Here is a 23191-nt window from a genome sequence, read left to right as displayed (position 1 = left end):
GGGCTATGAATCCTTAAACTGGAAGCATGCATTATGTTGGTATGCTTTTTTCTTTTTTAAGGGAGAAGGATTTAATGTTTTTGCCAGGGTCTTAAAGGCATCTATGACCTTCAAAAGGTTAAAAAAACACAAATTTAAAATGTTGTTTTCTGTTCAATACTGCAAACATGACCATATTGCAAACTGTACTATCTGTATAATACCTTTTATATTCTTACATCAACAGTTCCTCAAGATGTATAAAAGATGCTAAAAATACAACTGTACTACATACATATTTTCCCAATGGCAATAAATACTTGGTTGTTTCCACCTTAATGTATTAAGTCTAAGTAGGACTCTTCTAAAAGTTAAATTAAATTAAAATGCAGTATTGGTTTTAGTCTGGTCTAATTGAGTGGACTTCCTAAGGAGAAAGAGCAGTAAAAGGGCACCTGTGTGCATGTTTGACTTACAGCCAGAAATAGTGTTTATGGAAAACTTCAGATGGAGCAAAGAGGCACTCAGCCAACAAAATCTACAGCTGTGAGACTTGGAACTTACAAGTGCCCAAACTCCAAAAGCAAAAGTGGAATTATGGGACAGACTTTGAAGCTTGTTTATGTGCAAATTTTTCTAGCAAGTAACTTTGTATTCCTCTATTCAGATATATATTCTCTGATTAACACTAAAAATATTTTCTAATACCAGAGAAAACAGTGAAAGGGAATCCCATCCAGGTATTGATATTTATTTTTCCCCCAATTGTTAAACAAAACTCAGGGTAACTAGGATGGAGCAGTTTAAATTCTATATCCAGAGATTTGCAACTGTTCACCTGTCCTAACCCTTAAGGGGGTAACAATTTGCTCCACTGGTTAACATGGGTCCTGAAAACACAGCACTTCCTGGGTGGAAGGGAGAGCTGGAGGAGCTATAGTGCATCAGACTCTCTGAAAAAGCACCTCATGTAGTTTGAATACACCCCATTTCCCCATAACCCTTATGCTCAGTCATCTGCTGGTATATACCCAGACGCTGCCTGAAATCTCTGGGAAAATGATCAGCAGAGGGCTTGAATGCAGAACTGGAAAGAAAGAGACTAGGCATCTTCTAAAGAAAGCTAAGTACACTATGTAAGAAAGAGCACTGCAAAACACAGCTAAAGTTTAAAAACTGTGAGATTATCTATGTGCATAGGCAAGACACTGCACTTCAAGTAAAGGTTTTGTTGTTTTCAAGTACAATGTGGTACAGTTATGGATCATATATGGAATTGCATCAGCCCCAAAGAAAAGCAAACAACTTAGGGACAGAGAATTTAATTTAATAAAGAATAATGTACCTGGTCTTGGCATCTTTCTTAACTATTGTAATTCTGAATAAAAATCAATCAATCAATGAACAGATACCTGGCATCTGTGTTCACTCATAGAATACTGTAGAGACAACGCCGATGGAAACCACTATTTCTGCTTAGATGGGAGGGCCCATGTAATTTAGGATGAAGTTGGTGTATCATCTGTGCCAATATCAATTTCATCTCAGCTAACCTGGCAAGCTTAACCAGAAATGAATTTAACTGCTCAGGCTATTACAATGGGAGTGCTCTGTTCCTAAGGAGGGATGCCAGAACTGGTCCACAACATCCCTTCAGTTACCAATTAGGAATCAGCATCTACAGACCATTGAAGACTTCAAAGTGTAACACCCAGAAACCAGAATACTTCACTGGAGATATTTCTTTCTTGACAATCATCTTGCTAAATCATTTCTGCCTCAGTATATTCTGAAATGGAGTATATCATGAAAGAGACTTCTAAGTTCGGTAAAACTTTTCACTATCTTGCTTACTATAATGTCTATTCAAGACAGATGGCAGATAGACTTAAGTACTGCTTTCGGAAAGGCAGTGTTACACTATATTTACTCTGGCTTCCCTCTCCCACCCCCAATCAGTTAATTGGTAATTGATATAAAGTACAATTCCTACCAGAACATGCAGGGAAGGTGCATCATATCATAAGTCCCTCCTTCATGTTTCACCTTCTCTAGTTCTGAGGGTCAAAGTTTCCAATGCTGTGTCTGAACTTGTATTAAAATGTTTGGCATTAATAAAACAAAGAAGGAATTAATATCTTTTTTAATTGCGGGGGGAGAAGGAATCTACAAAGGCGGATTTCACTTTCTAAGTAGCATTATATTGGTCTACATTAATAATTTTCCCAGCAGGCCTTCCATGATTTTACTTTGAACAATCACAGCCTTTGTTTCTCAGATCCTCTTACATGTGACATTTGATCAAAGCTTTAGAATCAGCAGCTAACGGAGGTGGAGAGAAGCACTGCTCCAGTAAGGCATTACACAAAGCCATCCCACGGCTCATTTAGAAGTTGCTACAAGCTGGATCACAGACATTTTTCAGCTAAACATTATTTAGATGTTAAATTAAAATTTCTATACCCTGAACACTATGTTTCATTGCATGTCATCATACGTCTCCTCAGGGAAACAACCCCTAAACATCACTAAAGCATGACTTAAGAAAATTCTTCATTTTTTCACACAGGTGTGTTTTTTAAAGATAAGCACAAGGTACCAAACAATTAAATTTATTCTTATTCAAGATCCCTGCACATAGCCTTTAGAAAATAAAATTAAAGTCTTCTTCCTTGCCCCTCCAAAAAGATTTCAGGTTAACTAAATTACCTGAATTACTAGTTCCAGAATCAGTGGTAGCCATTCTGCTGAGACGGGATATGAAACGAAAACTAGTAAAATCAGTTCATTAATTTATTCCTATAAGTCCTTATCCAAGGAAAATATTCCCCAAAGAAATGGAGGAAAAAAAGATTAGTAAAGGAAATATCTCACACTTCAACATGCTATATAAGGAAAAGACGGCTGAAAGGAAATCTTGCAGGGAATTTTATCCCTTTGAACTTTTAAATAAACTCTTAAGTAAGATTATGCAAACTTACTAAAGACCGGTCCTGATTAGAGGGAAAAAATGCACCCCTTCTCCAAGTCAGTTCTGGAGGCTTTCTCCAGAGTTGTTAAGGTTTGTGTTGGGTGAAGAAAGACCTCCTAACAAACCAGCATTCTTTTCCACATGATCAGAGCTAATTGGCCCCCCTGCAGACTAAGTGACCAATCACATCAGCTTCAGCTGAAACCAGCCCCCACGACATTATAAACAGAGGAATGTGAACTGCAAACCCAGTCCAAGAAGAGAAACTACAAACTGCACTTGTAGATTAAAATTACCTCATCAAAAAGACAGACTCTGAAAGCTTCCTCAAGACATACCTGTGTATATAGGCTGACCCAGCAAAATAACTGGTGAGTAGATGAAATAATATTCAATCTTATTTCTTTCCTTAAGGGGAACAGAGGAAAAAATTGACTGACAAATAGGGATGAAGTCAGATATTGCCAATAGAGTTTTAAAACAAAGATATTACCTACAGAGTCATATGTCAAGGCTCTTTATTCTTTTTCCTTGAATTTTAAAAACAGAATAATAGTCCTACTGAAAGTATTACTGGAAAATTTCTTCTTAAATGTTTTAATAGATGTATACTAATTCTCTTTTATAACAGAAGAATGAGAAGTGAAAGGCCCTAGAAAAAATTCAATGGCTTCTTAAAAAAATGTATCTTTTTCTTTTGGAAGGGACTGAAAAAACCCAAAATAAGCATACAGAAACAAATGACCCCCCCTAAAAATCACTTTGCCTTTTCATTTTTTTAATTCATGGTAAAAGTGATGAGTGTCCTAATTTCCTTTTAAGCATGAAATTATTACTGAAGCTAGATGCTTCTACAAATAAGAAATTAAAATATAGAAGAATCTCTGAGCTTATATAATAGAACCAACAGTTTGCCCTCATTATGGAGGGGAGGAGAGATGATTATGACTCTGTCTACAGTCTTTACTCCAAACATGAACACACAGTAATACTGTAATTACTTAACATTTGTAGTTATAGCTTATATCTTAACTGTTTGATACAAACTAATATGCTACTACAACATGATAATAAGACATAATTTTAAGTGCTACAACCTAACGAGTAGAATGAATCCATTATTCTGATGACCAATGAAGCAGCCAAACTATCATTTTTATAAAGTACTATTTTTTCCACCAAACAGTTTATAAATGGGCAAATATTTTATAGCCCGGGTTTTTCCATGTATTTATTTAGTTGCAAGAAAAAAAAAATGTAAAAGTCTAGAGCAAGAGTGCTACCAAAGCTGTAGGTAAGAAGTAACAATCCTAAAAGGGCCCAAATGAGAATAACTAATTTTCATTAGCTAAAGTATGTATACAAAACTATCTTCCCAGGTAATGAATTTTAGAACTTAATGAAGTAGGTTAAAAATCAAGCAGAATCATGGACCTTCCCCCCTGCCAAATTATTGTGACACAATAAGTAATCAGTGGTTTCCTAAGTGGAACACCACCAGTGTACACGTCCATGATTGGCATTTTCACATAGGCAAGGATGCAAGAAACAACAAAGGTCAAAGCTGTGGACAACGCAGAACCACACAGTGGTTCACAAACTTAATGAAGGCAGCCAACTACCTTTTATTGCTATATCCTCCTTTGAGTGTCAGAACGTCTTTTATAAAATTATGATGATAGTATTATATTTTTAAAATTATTTTCTCACCTGGCAAAAAACAAAGCTGGCAATGCTTTATAAGAACTCTTCTCTCCCCATTTTATTTTAACTCTACTGATCTGTAGAATCCAAGACTAGACTGCAATAATTCTAAATGTACTAATCTTCAAATCTTGCAAGATGTCTTCCTTAACTGAAAATATATTTCTTGCCTACAATCATAGGTCTTAACATAAGCATTCCTGAAGAACAAATATTCTGTAGGGGCTCTTGAACAAAACTAGTTATATGGAACACTGGATTATTCACAAAGGCTAACCAGGATCAAAATGTCTATTTTTCCGGCAATACAGCTCTGACTCTGGACTCAGAAGGGATTCACCACCACTTACTACTCCTGTGATCTTAGGATACTCATTGTGCCTCAGTTTCATTATCTGTAAAATGGGCAATGATAGTACTTATTGCTGGGAAAGTTAAGAAATATTATTAATACCAATAAAGCAACTAATACTTACTAAGAAGTTACTCTGTGCTGGCATTACTATTGGCTTCACATGAATCAATATACATGAGGTGTTTGGTATGATTCCTGGCACATAATAAACAATACGTATTAATTAGCTAATATTATTAATCCTTACTGGCATAAAAATCATGTATAAAGTTAACAATGATTAAAGTGGATACTTGAGACATTTATGAGGATAGAAAGAGCATCTACTAAAGGTGCTAAAAATCTAGCTGTCAAAGACTGTTCTGTGAATGCAGTATCAATCATTCTGGGGAAGACTTTTATCTCAAACTCTCTGAATAGACAGCTTCTTGTAGTTAAAACAAACAAACAAACAAAACCCAACTGTGAAGTTAGCTAGACTTGGAAAATAATCCAAATAATCCAAGGCCCCCATCTGCCTTGTATAAATTTCTTTCACTGCCTGATCCTCAGTGATCTTATCTGAAAAATGGGATAATGTCTATCTCACTGAGATACCAAAGAATTGGGACAATGCAATATGAAGGCACCTAGCACAGTGCCTATGAATATTTTGTTGTTGTTGTTATAATTTCCAAAAGGGCAGAGATCAGGTCTTATAAAACACCAAAAAAGTCTAGCAAAATGAGTCATTAAATAGTTGTGCCAAGAAAAAAAAAACAAACCTCTAAATAAAATGATAATGACATCTTGTTAGGATAATAAATTATAAAACATTAATGCTCTAATTTTTTTAAATTTATAATATGAAACTGAAACAGCCATCTAATCTAAATAAATTTAACAATCATCCCTGTGTTCCATCGGTAACTCAAATCTGAAGAAAATACAAAAGAATGTCTCTAAAATCACCAATAAATGTTAAATTAGCCTTAGAACAAAAGGAAAAGTATATACCCAGCTAGCCAATGTCCGATTCCAACAACACAGGAAGGCAGTCTCCAAAGCCTCAAAGTCCCTAGACGTGAGAGGATCCAGCAAATTCAAGCAACAACTTTAGTTCCATGTGCCTCTGGTCCCCTTCTTAAGCCATCACCGTCGCTCAACAGGTAGGAAGGGGATGGATAGTCAACACTTCCAGGGCATCTACTGCTGAAGGAAGAAGCAACTAAGAAAAGAGTCAACTATGAACTCCTAGTACTTGACTATGGCAAAGAAGAGAGGAGCACTCGAGGGAAACAAAGCTGCATTTCCCATTCTGTTCTTGGTTACTTCTGCATAAGTCTTTGACACCTTTGTTAGGTGTCCACGCAAGGATGGTCATATGGAAAGCATATATTAGATTTCTACTCACCACACAGAGAAACGTATAAACACAGATGAAAACTGTTTATAGCTAAAAACTAATTTCACTAATTATGTTTTAAAAACTGTCATTTGATGTCTTAATTATTTTAGTTCATTAAACTCAAACCTTTTTCTTCTGGTTCATTTACTTTCAAAATTAATATTATCTAGGAATCTCTACCTGGAATTTCTTATTTTGCCAAGAAAATAACTCTCTCTCCACCCCACAATCTAACCAGAACCTACAATATTTAAAAGGGAGGCAATCCATCAGCCATGGAAGGAAAGACTACATGAAAATGGCCACAAAGTAAAAAAAAAACAAATAAAACTTAATCATAAATTTTCAACAGCCTAATTATAAAGCGTACATTAGGACTATGGATCTGTAAATGCTTAGTCTTATCCTAGCACTAAGTCTGGCTTCAAAACACTTTCAGACAATTTAACACTACACTTCTAAATAATTTCTATTTATTTATACAGAGGAACACATATTTAACATTCCTTTTAATTATGAGTTATTCACAAATTATTATTTAATTATGAAAAGTAATTATTTACACATAATGTTTAGTCAGATCAATACATACTTGAAGCCCGGACTCGTACAAGACAGATATAGGAGTGTTAAAAAAGACATGAATCCCAATCCCAAATCTCAGGGATTTGTTAAAATGTCAAACAATATTTTAACAGTCACTAAAGGAAACAATAAGAGATATCCTTACGGCAACTCATGATTAGCTATGAAATGAATGACTTAGTCAGTAAATGCCCATTTATGTAAAGAGAAAAGAGCGAGCTATCAGACTGGGAAAGCCTGCCTAGTAGTCAGGGAAGCATTCCAAAGAAATTACAAAGCAAATAAGGTCTCAGAATTTATTAACATGAACTGTAATACAGTTAAGGGTTTACTAATTTACCCTTGATTTCAGAGGACTACAGCCTGAGATGGATGGCGGTAATTGCAAAGTTACTGCTCCTCTCCTAACTCAGAGATACCGGAGAATGGTCACCAAGGATGGCCACAGCACACTTCAGATGGATGGCGCTCAAAGAGGTCTTGCATATCTTCGAGACGCTTGGGGAATCCTAATGGACATGCGCTGGCGCTGGATGATGTTGGTTTTTTCTGCTTCTTTTGTTGTCCACTGGCTTGTCTTTGCAGTGCTCTGGTATGTTCTAGCTGAGATGAATGGTGATCTGGAACTAGATCATGATGCCCCACCTGAAAACCACACTATCTGTGTCAAGTACATCACCAGTTTCACAGCTGCCTTCTCCTTCTCCCTGGAGACACAACTCACAATTGGTTATGGGACCATGTTCCCCAGTGGTGACTGTCCAAGTGCAATCGCCCTACTTGCCATACAAATGCTCCTAGGCCTCATGCTAGAGGCTTTTATCACAGGTAATTGTTTTTGTTCTTTAAAAAATGCATGAATGTTTTGGAAAGGGTATAGTCAGTTATAAGCAACTGTATTATAGAATAACTTATTTGCATTATTACAGGTAATGCCTGAGATTGAAAAGAGCCCAGGATCAAACAATAGGAGAAATTTTAAGAAACTTGACTCTACACTTAAGTTTTACCTATTGAAACTTAAGAAAAAAGGGATCATTATGACACTAGCCAAAAAAAAAAGTTAACAAAAAGGCTAAAAGGAGTTTTTCAGAAAAGCTAAATATTTTGTTAAATAAGTGAATAAATACGTTCAATGTATATTTTGACAGTCATTTTACCCAACAGAGGAATTTGACTTTTTCTTTTTTTAAAAAACCTTTACTGGACTAGAATTTTCTCCTCTGACTTCATCTTTTCAACATTTACTCAATACTAGTGAGCCCAGAGCAGCACAGTCAGCATTGTATGTTGGAGTGTAAGTATACACATCCTCAGGAAAATGCACTGGAAATACGGCCAATAGATTATGAAATTCTGCTGATAAACCTGGCAGCACATAAGACTCTTTCCTCTAATAAAGTAGGGCTAGTGATATACACAATAAAAGAAAAAAAGAAAAAACCTTGTTTTAACACCCTACCCTGTAATAATCTGAGAGGGTAAGCAATGGGCTATGTATTTTAACAGTGATCTGGAATAAAGCCCTAGGGTGCTATCAACTGGCTCTACAACCAGAGGCATGTTGTCACCTAACCTTTCTTTACAAGAGCTCTTACGCTGGGTCAGTCATTTGATAAAATTTAAGGCTCTGTGAACTTAGGAAAAACTTAGGTCTTTTTTATCCTAACTTCTAATTGAAATTTGGCATTTCCGTTAATTACAAATATAGGCAACAACAATAGCATCAGCAATACCTGTAACTCTGACACAAATAGAAATCAGGTATTTTCATATCACACTACACTACTTCAAAATTACAGTACTAAACCCACCACTGTATTGTTATTTAATGCATTAAAAAAGCACATATACTGGTACATATTACAATTTTTTAAACGTTCAACTGGATTTCAACATATTTGGTTTCCGTATTTTATTTTTATGCATTTAAAGAATAATTCTGATAAGAGGTCCACAGACCTCACCAGTTTGCCAACAACAATTGTGGCGCAAAAGTAGTTAAGAAACCCTGATCTACCAGCTGCTTGGGGGAGGAGGGGGCAGTTGACAGGTACACTGAAATCACCTTAGTGCTAGAGCCTTCTTTTAAAAAAAAGTTTGTACAAATTTCAAAGTTAAAAATTCTTCAATATATCACTCATTCTACTGGTCTCCTCCCTACCTACCCCAAATCATTACACTCTGAATCTAATTTCTACTTCAATTTGAAGTAATCTGGTTGCAACTAAACTGAATTTATTTTGTTACATTTGTTTAAAAGCAGGGCCAGGAATACAGGGAATGACCACTCTTTGACTTCATAACAAACTAGATAAAGCTTTCTATTTCCATATAACAAAAATTAATTTTGCTTACCCATTTTGAAATCATAGTTTTAAAATGAGAATGCATGTCCATTTTGAAAAATTCTTCAGAATAATGAGAAATTAACAATGAATTCAATTCCTGACTCATCTGGAAGGTATGACACCAAGAAATGTGTAACCATTTGCTATACCCTACTCATTCAGAAAAGGTACTGGTATTTAAAGTGTTCATTCTAAAAAAAAATTCAATGGTTTTTAATTTAGGTGCCTTTGTGGCGAAGATTGCCCGGCCAAAAAATCGAGCTTTCTCAATTCGCTTTACTGACCTAGCAGTAGTAGCTCACATAGAAGGCAAACCTAATCTTATTTTCCAAGTGGCCAACACTCGACCTAGCCCTCTAACCAGTGTTCGGGTCTCAGCTATACTCTATCAGGAAAGAGAAAACGGCGAACTCTACCAGACCAGTGTGGACTTCCACCTTGACGGCATCAGTTCTGAAGAATGCCCATTCTTTATCTTCCCATTAACCTACTATCACTCCATTATACCATCGAGTCCTCTGGCTACTCTGCTCCAGCATGAAAATCCTCCCCACTTTGAATTAGTTGTGTTCCTATCAGCAATGCAGGAAGGCACTGGAGAAATATGCCAAAGGAGGACATCCTACCTACCCTCCGAGATCATGTTACATCACTGTTTTGCATCTTTGTTGACCCGAGGTTCCAAAGGTGAATATCAAATCAAGATGGAGAATTTTGACAAGACTGTTCCTGAACTTCCAACTCCTCTAGTCTCTAAGAGCCCGAACAGGACTGACCTGGACATCCATATCAATGGACAAAGCATTGACAATTTTCAGATCTCTGAAACAGGACTGACAGAGTAAGAAGTAACCATAGCACCCTCTTTTTAATGTATTAAATATACTCAGCCAGTTATGCAGCTACTCTTCCTTCATATTTCATGCTTTCTTTTTTCAATGCTGATTACATCTCTCTGATTACATCCTGGTGATTAAGACTCCACCCATAAAAAAAATGGCTGAGCTAAATAACAATACATATTGTAGAAATTTAACATTCTACAAAGCTGGCATCTGTGGTTATCTGCTGAAATCAATGGATCTGAACATAACTGATACTTGCAACAACAGAAATGTTGCTGGTGAGTTTATACAGATGTGGTATGACACCAGTAATGAAGGTAAATGGACAGTGAAGTTTAACACAGCTGAACTCTAAGAAAATCAGCCATTAATTTCTCATTTTCAGCTGCAAGTTGAAGCAACAGTCTAGTTTGAAACCTAGCTCACTCCCTGGGTAGAATGATGATTTCACAATATTTAGTGAACATCTTTTAAAACTGTTATTTTTTCAAGACAACGAAGATCACTTCTTTGGTTCTTTATTTAAAAAAAAAAAACTGGGGTAAGTATGTCCCCCTCCCTTTAATTTTGAACAGCTAAGAATAAACATTCACAAGAAAACAGCAAAGAACAGACATGTACAAAACTCTACAAGCATTTGAGCATGACACCCAAACACATGCACATGTTCATATATTTGTGGCAGAAAGTGATCAGAAAGTAAGATGAGTGGCCAACTGGAAACTGTCGGGTGATATTTTGGGCAAGGAAATACAACATAATATCTACTTTAAAGCTACCCTGCATAATAATCAAACAGTGATTTAAAAATTATAACCAACTATTCATCTGAATGAGTTCCAACCTAAGTAAAAACATTCCTTTCCTACTTATGATCCATTAAATGGTTTAAAAAGCCACAACAGCTCTAAATAACTCATAAATGCAAATATATTTAATTTTTGTAGATATAAAGGTTTAGATATAATTCAACTAGGAAGAAAATCTCCAATAGAAAAAGCAAAGAATAATTAGGCAAGAAAGTATTTTCAAATCCAAATTCCTGTTTCCAACTTCAAATAGTTTTTTCTATAAACACAAATGAGTGTTTATTCACCAGTAGGAGGCTGGACTAGATGAACTCTATTATTTCTTTCCAAATCTAATACTACATGAAATTATGCTTCCTCTGCTTTTTTATTTTACATACACTAAGATGAATACTTTCCCTTACCTCCAGTTTAATATACTTTTCATTTCAACTCGAAAAACTAACTGTCCTCCCACAAAACAGGAACCAAAAAACTCACCCTATCAGATTTCAAACAGAAATCGCTGCTCTTCTTTTCTGAAATTTCCCTTATCCAGGTTTATGTGAAAAAGTGAAAGATTAATTCTCCCTACTGGTGACGATCCACACAGGAATCATCTTTTGAAATAAATACTCGCTAGTAAAGGCAAGCGGTTGTGAACAGCAGGGCACAGCAGCGAGTCACATTTTTCTACTCTTTGACCAAAAGGAAAAGAAAATAAAGAAGAACTCTGGAGTGGTTTAAGACTGATAATAGCACAGTATATCAAGGACACAGAAACTTAATTACGGTGAACTTTTGCTGTTTGAAAATCCTAGGCATTCTTAAACACAAGCCAGAAAAATAGGGGTTTTTTTTCCCAACCCAACACTGTTGTAACACATATAGACAGCAGGAATTCCTATTTCTATATTAAAATAACGATTCACCTAACCTGTGAAAATAAAGTAGTACTGAAGATTTACATGGTATGTTTTTTTCCTAAGAGCTCTACATCCCTTACATAGATCACAACTACAACATTTCAGTGAAGTTGCCCAAACTGACACAATAAGGAAGTCAGCAAGATCTGCTGGGATCTGAGTCTCTACAGATGCACTATGTTGTGCAGTCTCTCAGTACTCTATTTACACAAAAACTCTGCATGTGAAAATTAGATACGACCTCCCCCACATACACTCCCCCATAAAAACTCTGTTGGTATACTAATGCTATTTAATAAACAGACAACTAAGAAATGCAGTCAGAAACTTTTGTCCAGGGGTTGAAAGTTTCTGAAAGAATTGTTCATGAATCTTTCACTTCAAAGAACCACAGCTTTTATGTTAAGGATTAAATTTTCTGCAAAGGCCCCATTATCCTTTCAGGAGAATGGCGTACCGGCAAAAAGAGAGGAGAATTTTCCTGGGAGGTGGGAATAGCAGCTCTAACTCCTGGCTGGATGGCTCACTTACCTGGGCCACCTGGGAACTCAGTGATGGTCTCTCAGATACATGATCAAGAAGCCCACACTGGAACTAACTTTAAAAGTACTTCTGGAAACCAGTACAGATAGCATGACAGTCTCAACAAACTGGAGACAAGTAGATACTAAAAATCATAAGGCCTAGTGTACAAGCCCATATTACAACTGCCAGAAGCAGCCTAATAACCAAAAACTGCTATGCCTGCTTCAACGTATTTCACACTAAAATGCACCAAACCACACCTTTCTGTATCATCCGGATTATTCTTTAAAATTTTTAAATAATCTTTTAATTTCATACTCACAGAATCATACTATAAGATGATCACCAAAACTGATCTCCTCCTATGGAATAAACAATTTCTACAGAATAGGAATTGTAATTTGAATATTACAGGCCTTTTTCCATCTCCACATTCTCCAATAGGTGTTCACAGGGGTTAGACTCTTACTCAGATGTCTCTAATTCCACCCATTTATCTATACATTAGAAGCAAACACACGATAAGAACCATCTTTAATTAAAAAAAAAAAAACCAAATTATTCTGGAATCTTCAGTATTCAAACTGTCTTAATTTGATGTCATAAAACATCTCACACAATTGAGCAAGTGTGTCCCAACAAACTAGTTTAGCACTGCTGTTCTTGGAGAGATTAGACACAATTTGAGAATTTTTTAAAAATCTTACTATTTTCAACAAAAGTGGATTACTTTTAAAAAGAAGCTCAGAATCATTAGCACAGTTTATCCAATAACCTGAAGTGGGTATCTTATCAAAAAGCATTCAATAAAAGCCACTACAATATATTTGTATAGATCTATGTGCAAACTGCCCTGAAAAAAAGAAAGTGAGATTATACACCAAAAAGACCATATGAATAAATCCAAAGTAAGAACATTCATAGTTTTAGCCTTTGCTCTCCGATACAAAAGCAAACATTCTAGTATTTTCCCTATTTTTTCTCACCTGTGAGATGCTATCTGTACTGGAAAAGGAGTTAATAGACTGGTTCCTAACTTGAAATTTCAATTCATAAGATAGACTTAATAAAGTATATATGCCTTGCAGAGAACACACAGACCTAAAAAGTTACATCAAGTAAATCCTAATGGCTGTATTCATCACTCCTGGTTTCATGCACTGGAGTCCTCAAATAACCAAAGAATTCTAAATGCAAGCAATGCTACAACCCCATCTACTGGAGAGATGCAAGTAAGTGAGTCAACTTTTAATAAACAGATCCTTATGTGTTGGCCTTGTTAAGCATTATAATCAATGAAGTCCAGATAAAAATACTTGAAAACAGTATAAGAAAGCCTTACCTACATCTTTTCGTCCTGGTTTTTCAAAACGTCTGTCACCCCTAGAAAAGGTAAAATGAGTTTCAAACAATTTGAGAATAACATAGATTTTCCGTCCATGACACCCACTTTCCTATCTTTTTCTTTTTTTTTAAAGTCTTTATCAAGTCTTTGTTTAAGAAAACCAGTCTTGGCGGGGAGGGTATAGCTCAGTGGTACAGCACGTGCCCAGCATGCCTGATGTCCTGGGTTCAATCCCCAGTACCTCCATTAAAAAAAAAAACCAAAAGTTCAATAAATAAACTTAATTACCTCCCACCCCCAGAAAAGAAAAATGAAAAAAAAAACCAGTGTTCTCAATATTAAGAAAGATAGGTTCTGTTCACAACTATGTAAACTTCTGTATTTGCCTTTAACATCTATTTCACTTCTGTTAAGTAGATATGTATTATTTCTTCCTATCTTTTTTAAAATAGGATTTCTTTCTTTTTCAACTAATAAAACAAATACATGGTTATTGCTTAACATTTGGACACTACAGAAAAGCACAAAAATGAAAATAAATTTTTATCTATCATCTCACCTCCCAAAAGCTAGTTTCTATAGACTCAGAAATGTTATTTTTCAGATTAGGTACATTTTTAACCAAATACATGTTTTATTTTAGGTATTTGCTATACACAGTTTTATATACTGCTTTTAGAATGTGCTTTTACACATCATTAAATATTTTCAAAATCATCCTAACTTTAATGGTTATACAGTATTCTATTGTGTGGGTACTCCATTATATAAGAAACCACACTGATATTAAGGTGTTTGGCTTGTTTCCCATTGTTTTATATTATAAATATTATCACAGTGGTTATCTTTGTACATGGATCTTTGTGAAACTGCCTTCGCTCACCTTCAAAGACTTCATATAAAGTCCCAAGCAATAGAGAGAAGATGCCTCGATTAATATAACAAACAATAAATGAAAATGCTTCCCACTGAACGTTAATCAAATAGCAAATCTAATTAACTATTAAATATCCATGCTGGCACTAAAATATTACTCTATTTATCTAGAATGCTTCTTCCTTTAAATAAGGATCATTTAAACATTTCTAACATAACTGACAGTCAACAATTAACAGCATTTTTTTTATGAAAAACTGGAACTGTACAAAGAGGCTTCTCCTCTACAAAAAGCAGGAAAGAAATGTTCTTTACACCAAGATGTGGTTCCTTTAGTTACCTTTCCTCCCAGCTCTGCGACCTATGCATTTCCCGGCCACCTCCTCGACCAAACACACCCTCTACTTCATCAAAGCTTCTTTGGTAGAAACCACATTCACCTCTGCCTCTGCCTGAAAATAAGAAAACAGAAATAATGATAGTCAGATGTCAACATCTGGCACAAGTTCAACACCAAAGCTTAATCTCTAAAGTTCTAACTATATACAAAGCAGGATGTCTACATTCAAATATTTAGCAAGGCCTGCTAGGCCTTTATCAGTAAGACCGATGATGACACTGAAGTAGCTAGACCACAGGAGGATGAAAAAAACAAGTTAGAAAATGGCGTAAGAGTCCCAGTTCCAGTCCTGAACAAGAAATAGTATCAGTACTAAGCTCCTTAATAAAAAAATTCAATAGTGAAATTCTAAGATCAGTAAACCATTACTTCAAATCAAACCTATTACTGGGTTATTTTCAACAAAAATAGAAGATTTGGAGAGTATGAGAAGCAAGCAGATAAAGAACAAAAGCCATGTACAACAATTAAATTAATATCTCTAACTACAGAGAAAAGATAATTTAATAGGGTCAATGTTAAACTATCAATTTTGTGAACTAACTCCTTAAAGGATATTCCATAGCAACCAAAGGCACTCTTTCTCATTTGCCCAAGTCTTGAAGAAAAATATCAGGCAGCACCAAACGCGAACCACAGAGCCAGTAAGAATATGGGTGGGTAGGGATTTAGAGGCTCCAGTGGTTCAAGTGTAAACTGGCCTTTACTGAAGGCAATTTGGTTAGACCTATCAAAATTTGACTTAACAATATTAACTAGAACTTATCCTAATAGAAATACTTGCACAAATCTGCAAATACTGTATGTATGAAGATGTTTACTACAATAAAAAAAAAAAGAAACTTTATCAAGGATTGGCTAAATAAATTCTGATAAAACAATTCAGCAGAACACTAGAAAGCGACAGAAGATAAAGTACTGGTATCAAAAGAAATCTGCATTACTCTGTTAAATGACAAAAGCATGCCAGAGAACAATACATATAAAAAAGGGGTCCAGGGGTATAAATGATATGGCTGCATAGTTATGGCCAAGAAGGATATACATCCAATTGCTGTGTCAGGGGCAGAAGGCAGCATGCACTTTCAGCTTTATATTTTATAGTGTGAGGATTTTCCAACTAATGTACACCATTTGTATCCAACACAGGTTAGAAAACTGGAAGAGAGGGCAGGGCCAGGGATGTACTTATAAATCTTAGCCATTATCTCTAGCTCAATTTCTCCAATAGCATAAAAACACCCAAAGAAAAATGATGATGCATCCTGAATAAAAAGCATGAATGCATTCCAAAGCTAGATACAACTGAATTAAATAATTACTTCAAATATCCATGCAATATTTCCACTTCTTAGTTACAATTTATCAAGAATTGACTCAGGATACAACTGTACTTCTATATGACCTTATTATGAAATACAAAAATAACGTACAGAATTTTATGTGTGCAGTCTTGGAAATGAATACCCTCTTGACTAGTCCAAGTATCAATTTCTTCATCTGTAAAATGGAAGTGAGGACTAAGGTTGAACTGTAATAATCTTAAGTTACCTTCCAGTTGTACCAACTTAAGTCAACTTCCAATTTTGGTACTTCTATCCTTAGGAAATATGCACATTTTGTTTAAGATTCTAACACATTGTAATACAAACTGTTATATAATACTGGGGTGATCCCCTACGGTGATGATTTTTAGAGTGAAAGAAAAAGTCCCCCCTCCTTTTAAAGAACAATTTATCAAGAAAACCATTAAGTATGCAGCACCCTGAAAAAGTGTTTTATTCTGGAAACACACGAATATGAAAAACAGTCTACAAGTTGTTAGAAAAACAAACAAACCATGAACAAAATATTTTCTGCCACTTATGACTAGCAATGTCACTGGTCCTCCTTGAGTCCAAAGCTCTATAAGTTGGCACACAGACACAAATCAGATTCTAGAGCTTTCCAACCTATAAAATGTAAGGAACAATCTTCAAAATACAAGACCCATAATTACCTATAAATGCAATTCCCATATAAGGAGGAGCAAGTAAATACAGCATGACCAATCTTTCATAAAGCTAAATTCAAAGAACTATCCTATTGTCTGAGATTTCATCCTATTCTTTCTCCTGGAGGATTAAAATATACTTCCTTTTAATAATGATGAAGACAGTGGCTGACAGTTGTGTGGATATGCTTTATTGCTAAAAATCTTAACCAGATAAATAGAAAGGTGACAATTTCCTGTTGTTTCCCCATCTCTATTTAAATTTTACTAGTTCAGGATATTTAGAAGTCAGTTGATTTTCACATTAAAGTTTTCTCAAGTTGGAAGGAGCCAGGATAATCACCTGATGTTATTTCTGCCTGTGCCAAAAAAAAGCTACAATTACCACTATTTATTTAACCAACAAGTTAAAATTAAGTAAAAATATAAATGAAGAAAAGAAAAACTATGGATTAAAGGTCCAATAAGACCATTAAAAAGAATCACAGCTGGGACAACGGTGTCGGAAATTTCTCAGCAAGTCAGCTCATTCATTTGACTAGTTTTATATCACTCATTCACATTAACGTTAATTAAGTTACTGCTTTCATCACAGTACCTTATCTTTTATAAATGCCCTGTTTAAATTCTGAATGTAAGAGTTCTATGTGATAACCCTATACTTCAAAGAAACCAGAAGGCAGGAAGAAGTTTATCAACCCTTCATTAGTTTATCCACAGGGAATTTTTTTAAGCCTGTTTAGAGAGACTGGTTGGTATTTGTAGCACACAACGTTGGTGGTCGCCCGCGGCACAAGGAACAGCTCCTTGTGGGCCACACTTCTTAGTAAGATCTCTCAATGTCATGCCCTAAAAAAGCATTGGAGGCAAAGCTGCCTGAGTGCAGCCTCTCCTCACTGCCAGCCCACAGCAAACATGCCAGAGCCATCCCCAAAACACCATCATCCACCACCAAGCGGCACAGATGAGACAAATTCTGGACCAATGGAACCTAATTACCAATGGGACTCTAAATGGTCTGTGGACCTTCTGAAACACACACATGCTTAAAATCTCACCACCCAGTGTTCTGCTGCAGAGGTATTTCTTGTGAATCTTACAGATGATTCTAACAACTCCCCAGGTTAAAAACCACCATTTTAGAGACTGACAAATTCAGAAGGAAAGCACGTGTACAATTCGGTAATGGTAGCTGGCCCACAAGTAGAGTTTTAGCTTCTTCATCGTTCACAACAATGCATTCCCACATTCTGTGTGGACTGCTGAAACTCCTTCATAGGAATGCACAATTTAATACGGTCTCTATAAGGAGTGGGTATACATTACTCTATTCATAAGGCACAACTTCCAGGAAAAATTTAGATACTCCACACTCGTAATCATGCCAGCCTGGGTGGTGCCATGTGTGGAGACAATGGCCTCTGTCTTTGCAGACACCTGACTTCCATTTCTATAAGCACCTCTAAAAATGACAAAGTATGTGTAGACTTCTGCAATGATTTAACCAACTTAGAGGTAAATGCTCAAGCAGATATTTACATTATAAACATCAAGAATGTCTGTAAGTAGCAGAAAATCAATGAACCCAAAAGAGGGAGTAGATATCAAAGAACAATACCAAAATAAAAATTCTTCTTCTAAGAAAGGACACAAATCTATAAAACTATAGGTTAAATGACTGCTACAACTTTTTTGTTGTTCTTCACCCAAAATAGCCCTAGTATTGAGGAGGCAGCTTTTACAAAGCCTCTCTCTGGCTGGGGACACTCTTGGCACATGGTCTTATACAGAAAGCCTGGGGCATGGAGGCCTGCAGGGACTTGGGTGCTGCTCCAGTAGGGGGCTGCAGCTCTCAACGTGCGAGGCTCCCGGAGGATGAGAATATGGAAAACGAACTTTTGCCAAAGTTAACTAGGACCATCTAGAAACATTCACTCTCAAATCTCAAAGCTAGAATTATCCTCCTCTACTCCAAATCAGGGTTGTGGAGCAGGTACACTGAGAAATAGTTCAGAAAATAAATGTTGAGGACATTTATTATGCAGTTAATGTCAAAGAGCAGTTTTTTAAAAATCAAGTATCAAAATATTTTTAAAGTGATTTCCCTATCCTCTTTCTCCTCCTCCTGTTATTATTTTTTTCACATGAAAGCTCACCTCGCCCTCTTGAAGAACTTCGACCTCTAGGAGCCCCCACCACTGTTCCTCCTCCTCCTCGTCCTGTCAATCGCAGGACAGCAGCACTATTTACAGACATGGAAAAGTTTCTCTGCCAAAAAAGAAAAGAAAGAAAAAATGGATAAAACAGATAAAACTGCATGTTGCTTCTCACCATCTCCTACTGCATCTATAAAATGGCATCTAATTACTACTAGCAATGGGAAACCATCACTCCATCATTACATGACACACTAAGATGCTCCAAAACCTGATTTTAGCTGAAAATTTCAAATTAACATTTCAGATCAACAAACACTAATAACCAATGCCTTGTACTATGTTAGGTTCTGTGAAGAAATATTAAACAAACTTTAAATGCCATATGTATCCAGAAGCAGACAGGGCAAATATGCATCATAATATACAGAGAATACTTGGTAAAAGAGATCTGATTTGAAACAATCCTTTAACTACTTAAAGGTGGAAATAAGAGGCAGTCACAAAAAGGTCTGAATCAAGAGTAGCATGGTAAAGAGAAAAACAATCATTCTGCCTCATTCTGCTCACCAATGTGAATTAGCAACTCCAATTAGTATTTAATAGAATGATAGGTATCAGGGGTGAACGGGGAAGGGCGAAGTAAGAATCTACGTAAGATTATCCACCTTAATGGGTAAGGGGACAGAATGCTTGAAAAAAAAAATGAAATTCCAATCGCTCAGTTATTAGCCTGCACTTGCACCCACAGTCAACCTGAGAAAGGGTCAAGTACAACAAGATTAATAGTGGGTGGGCATCCTTCAGACATGAAGAGGGACACAGAAAGACAGGAGGCCTGGGAGCCAAAAATATGTTTAGCTGATACTTCCGGATAAATGGAATATAGAGAGCTTAGGAAAAGGTAGAGGAAATTATAAAAATCTTGAAAAGTGATCTATAAAATATCAAAATCCTGGGCATCTGAAGGAGAATTTCATAAGAGAGTTTTAAACTCAGAAAATATATCCTTACCCGAATACTTTCTATACACTTAGAACCTAATAGACATTTGTGCAAAAGTGCAAAGGTGTGGTACAGTGTAGAAAATCCAACTTTAGCATGGCGTATAGCCACAGGCCCTCCTAGCAGAAGCAAGAAGTGAGGCTTAGTTGGACTGAAATAGAGCCCTGCAAATTCAATTAATATTTTAAGTTCAAACTGTTTTCTACTGTGAAGTCCTGATTTGCTGTTTTGATTTAAAATCAATTGAAATATGTCTATACCTCTTCTGAAGAAATCAACATGCAATTGGTTTTAAAAAACTTATACTTTCATTAATGAATTTCTTGTTTTAATACATGGGTCATTTTCTCCTCATTACCTGTCATTACTTGTCTTTTTCAGAATTGTATTCAATACAATTTGTTCATGTAAATTTTAGAAACAACAATGTAAGTTTTTTTCCTTTGAGTTTTATAGGTATGTAATCATATAATTAAGTATCTTCAAAACTGAAGACTTAAGATGTAATTGATAACAAAAAACCAGAAGATATCAAACTTGATAACTTATTTCAAACTATATTTTAATAAAATTTAAATTTAAAAAAGCTGATTGAAACAAATACATTAACTTACCTTTTAGTACAGAATAACCAGTGGAGTTATTAAATAATGCCTCTGGGAACACCATTAAGCAAGACTATGAAGTCCCAAAATCTAGATTAATATATTCTAATACTGGAAAAAAGAGATCCTGGCACACATAACACTGCGTTATGTGTGCCACAGGATCCGACACAGTTGAATACCTTAATACCAAAGTATTACACATATGAAACTCAAATGCACCCGTCTATACGGTTCGGGGAAATTCTCACATGCTTTCATACTTCCTCACACACTGCAGCTGAATGTGCAAACTGGTATAATCGCAGGAAGGCAATTTCTCAAACTATATTTAAATGTCCATACCCCTTGACACAAGAAGTCCTCTCTTCACACGTGCAAAAACTAACATAAGCAGAAAGATCTTAACTGCAGTACTGTTTGTAAAAGCAAAAATGGAAACCAACAAAATATCAGCCAAAAGGAGCTAATTACAAAATCATGCTCATCTATCCAGGGAATTCTATGCAGTTCTTTAAAAAAATGAGGCAACTCTATTAGGCTGAACCATGTAAAACTGCTAATATTCAACCATTTCTGATACAGAAAACCACAACTTCATTCAGTTGATCTAATATACAAAGATATACAGCACAGCTGGAGTTAAGAGCATGGAGAGGTTAGACTGCCTCAGGGTGAAATTTTAGCCCTTTTACTCAACTTCTTTGTGCCTCATCTACATAATGGGAATAGGAATCTACTTCATGGGTTGTTGCAAGCACTTAATACATTAAGCAACAAGTGTTTAGAACAGTGTCTGACACATATTAAAAGCTAAATAAGTATTTACCATTATCTCCCAAATAGATGTTTGGGTGAAAACAGTAAACTGTAGAACTGTGTGCATAGTATGCTACCATTTATGTACATGTGTGTTTAAAAGAGTAGATACATAAATAGTTGTAGATGTATTAAATACCCTGGGGGGAGGGAACACAAGAAAATGGAAATAATGGTTACTCCTGGGGAAGAATAATAGGTAGGGAGAGTTTGGGTAACTCAGACTTGCTTTTCACCACATGTGCTTTGACATTTTTGTATGTATATAAAATATTATGTATTCAAAAATGCGTAAGTGAAGTGATTTTCTTTGACGTCAAATAAAATACATCAATGTGGTAGCAGCTACCTAAATTGCAGATATACTGTACAGAGTTATGCTTTTCAAACTCAGATAGATATACAAAGGAAATGCCAAACCAAAGAGCAACTAGAAGATCTTATTTAAGCATTAATTTTGTTCTAAGAAAATCTTTTTCCTAGTTATATTTTATACATGCATGCATATTTACGTGTGTGTGTATGTGTGCGCGCGTGTGTGCGTGTGTGGCAGGTGTGGGGAGAGGGAGAACATATGAGCAGAATATTAACTTGCATTTTAAAGATAAAATATCCTGTTCAGGTAACTTCAGGAAACAAGATATGCACCAAGAAGCTATTTTATATCATTAGAATTATTTACCTCCCAGATAGGAGTAAGAGGGTGAAAAAGTATGCAAAACTCCAGTCTAGGAATGTCTAAACAATCCCTGAACGGGTACCTGACCATCCAAAGTAAAAACATCAAAATGTTAATGAACCTTTTGCCAGCGTTAAGTACTGTTCTACTCCAACATATTTTACAAATAAGAAAGGCTACCAAATTAAGTGTCAAGAATCCCTTAATGATGTATTTTTAAATGCTTCCAAAAATGGACCCTGATGATCTTCTGTGACTACCATGAAAATATCCCAAATCCTTACATTAAGCCCTTGTAATTATGGCATCCAGACTATAACACCTTAAGAAAAACATGTCCATTATAAAGACAAAATGAGGAGCTATTCCTTTAGTCATCGTAGAATTAATTCTGGTTTGTAATTACCGTGCATACCTAACTTTATTCCTTTTCAAATTGTTGACCAACAGTTCCCAGAAGCATTTGTTGTATAACTTTTGATTTTCAAATGATTTGTGTAGCTCTTAGTAAACACAAGTTTCTCAGAAATGTTATAGGCTGTTTCTGAATGATTCAATTACTTTTTTTTTTTTTAAAGGTCTATCACATTTTGGTAAATAGTAGCAAGTCCTTCTCCCTACTTACTAAAAAGCTTTTCTGGCCCATGTAGTCTCTAAGAAATCTACGCAATCATTTAAGGAAAAAAAAATTTTTTTATTAAAAATATTCATTAACATTTTAAAAGTTGGAATAATAATCACAAAAGATTAAAACTGGTATATTGAACTATATAAAAATTAGCTTCTGTATTAAAAAAAACCATAAATGAAATTAAATACAATATTATAATTTAGAAAATTTAACAGGTTAGGGTTAGGGCTAGCTCAAGAAAAAGATTTCTATCTAAAAGAAAAATT

At 35.5% G+C, this 23191-nt stretch overlaps 2 protein-coding genes across 6 annotated transcripts in view; one reads left to right on the top strand and one right to left on the bottom strand.

Moving 5' to 3' along the window:
* GIGYF2 (GRB10 interacting GYF protein 2) overlaps positions 1–23191 on the bottom strand; it is a 112485-nt gene that overhangs the window by 52800 nt on the left and 36494 nt on the right. For all 5 annotated transcript variants that reach the window (XM_064485269.1, XM_010999009.3, XM_064485271.1 and 2 more), the window contains 3 exons: positions 19187–19298; positions 14978–15089; positions 13759–13799 (listed from right to left, as the gene is read on the bottom strand). In XM_064485269.1, the coding sequence (XP_064341339.1) occupies positions 13759–13799; positions 14978–15089; positions 19187–19298 (265 nt within the window). The remainder of the gene's footprint in view (positions 1–13758; positions 13800–14977; positions 15090–19186; positions 19299–23191) is intronic.
* KCNJ13 (potassium inwardly rectifying channel subfamily J member 13) lies at positions 3219–10185 on the top strand. Its single transcript, XM_010999008.3, has 3 exons — positions 3219–3321; positions 7334–7809; positions 9555–10185. The coding sequence occupies exons 2-3, from the start codon at positions 7350–7352 to the stop codon at positions 10175–10177; spliced, it is 1083 nt and encodes a 360-aa protein (XP_010997310.1). The 5' UTR covers positions 3219–3321; positions 7334–7349; the 3' UTR covers positions 10178–10185.

This window comes from Camelus dromedarius, chromosome 4 (genome assembly GCF_036321535.1).
Source record: "Camelus dromedarius isolate mCamDro1 chromosome 4, mCamDro1.pat, whole genome shotgun sequence".
Classification (NCBI taxonomy): Eukaryota; Metazoa; Chordata; class Mammalia; order Artiodactyla; family Camelidae; genus Camelus; species Camelus dromedarius.
This window is presented reverse-complemented; position numbering and strand designations above follow the sequence as displayed.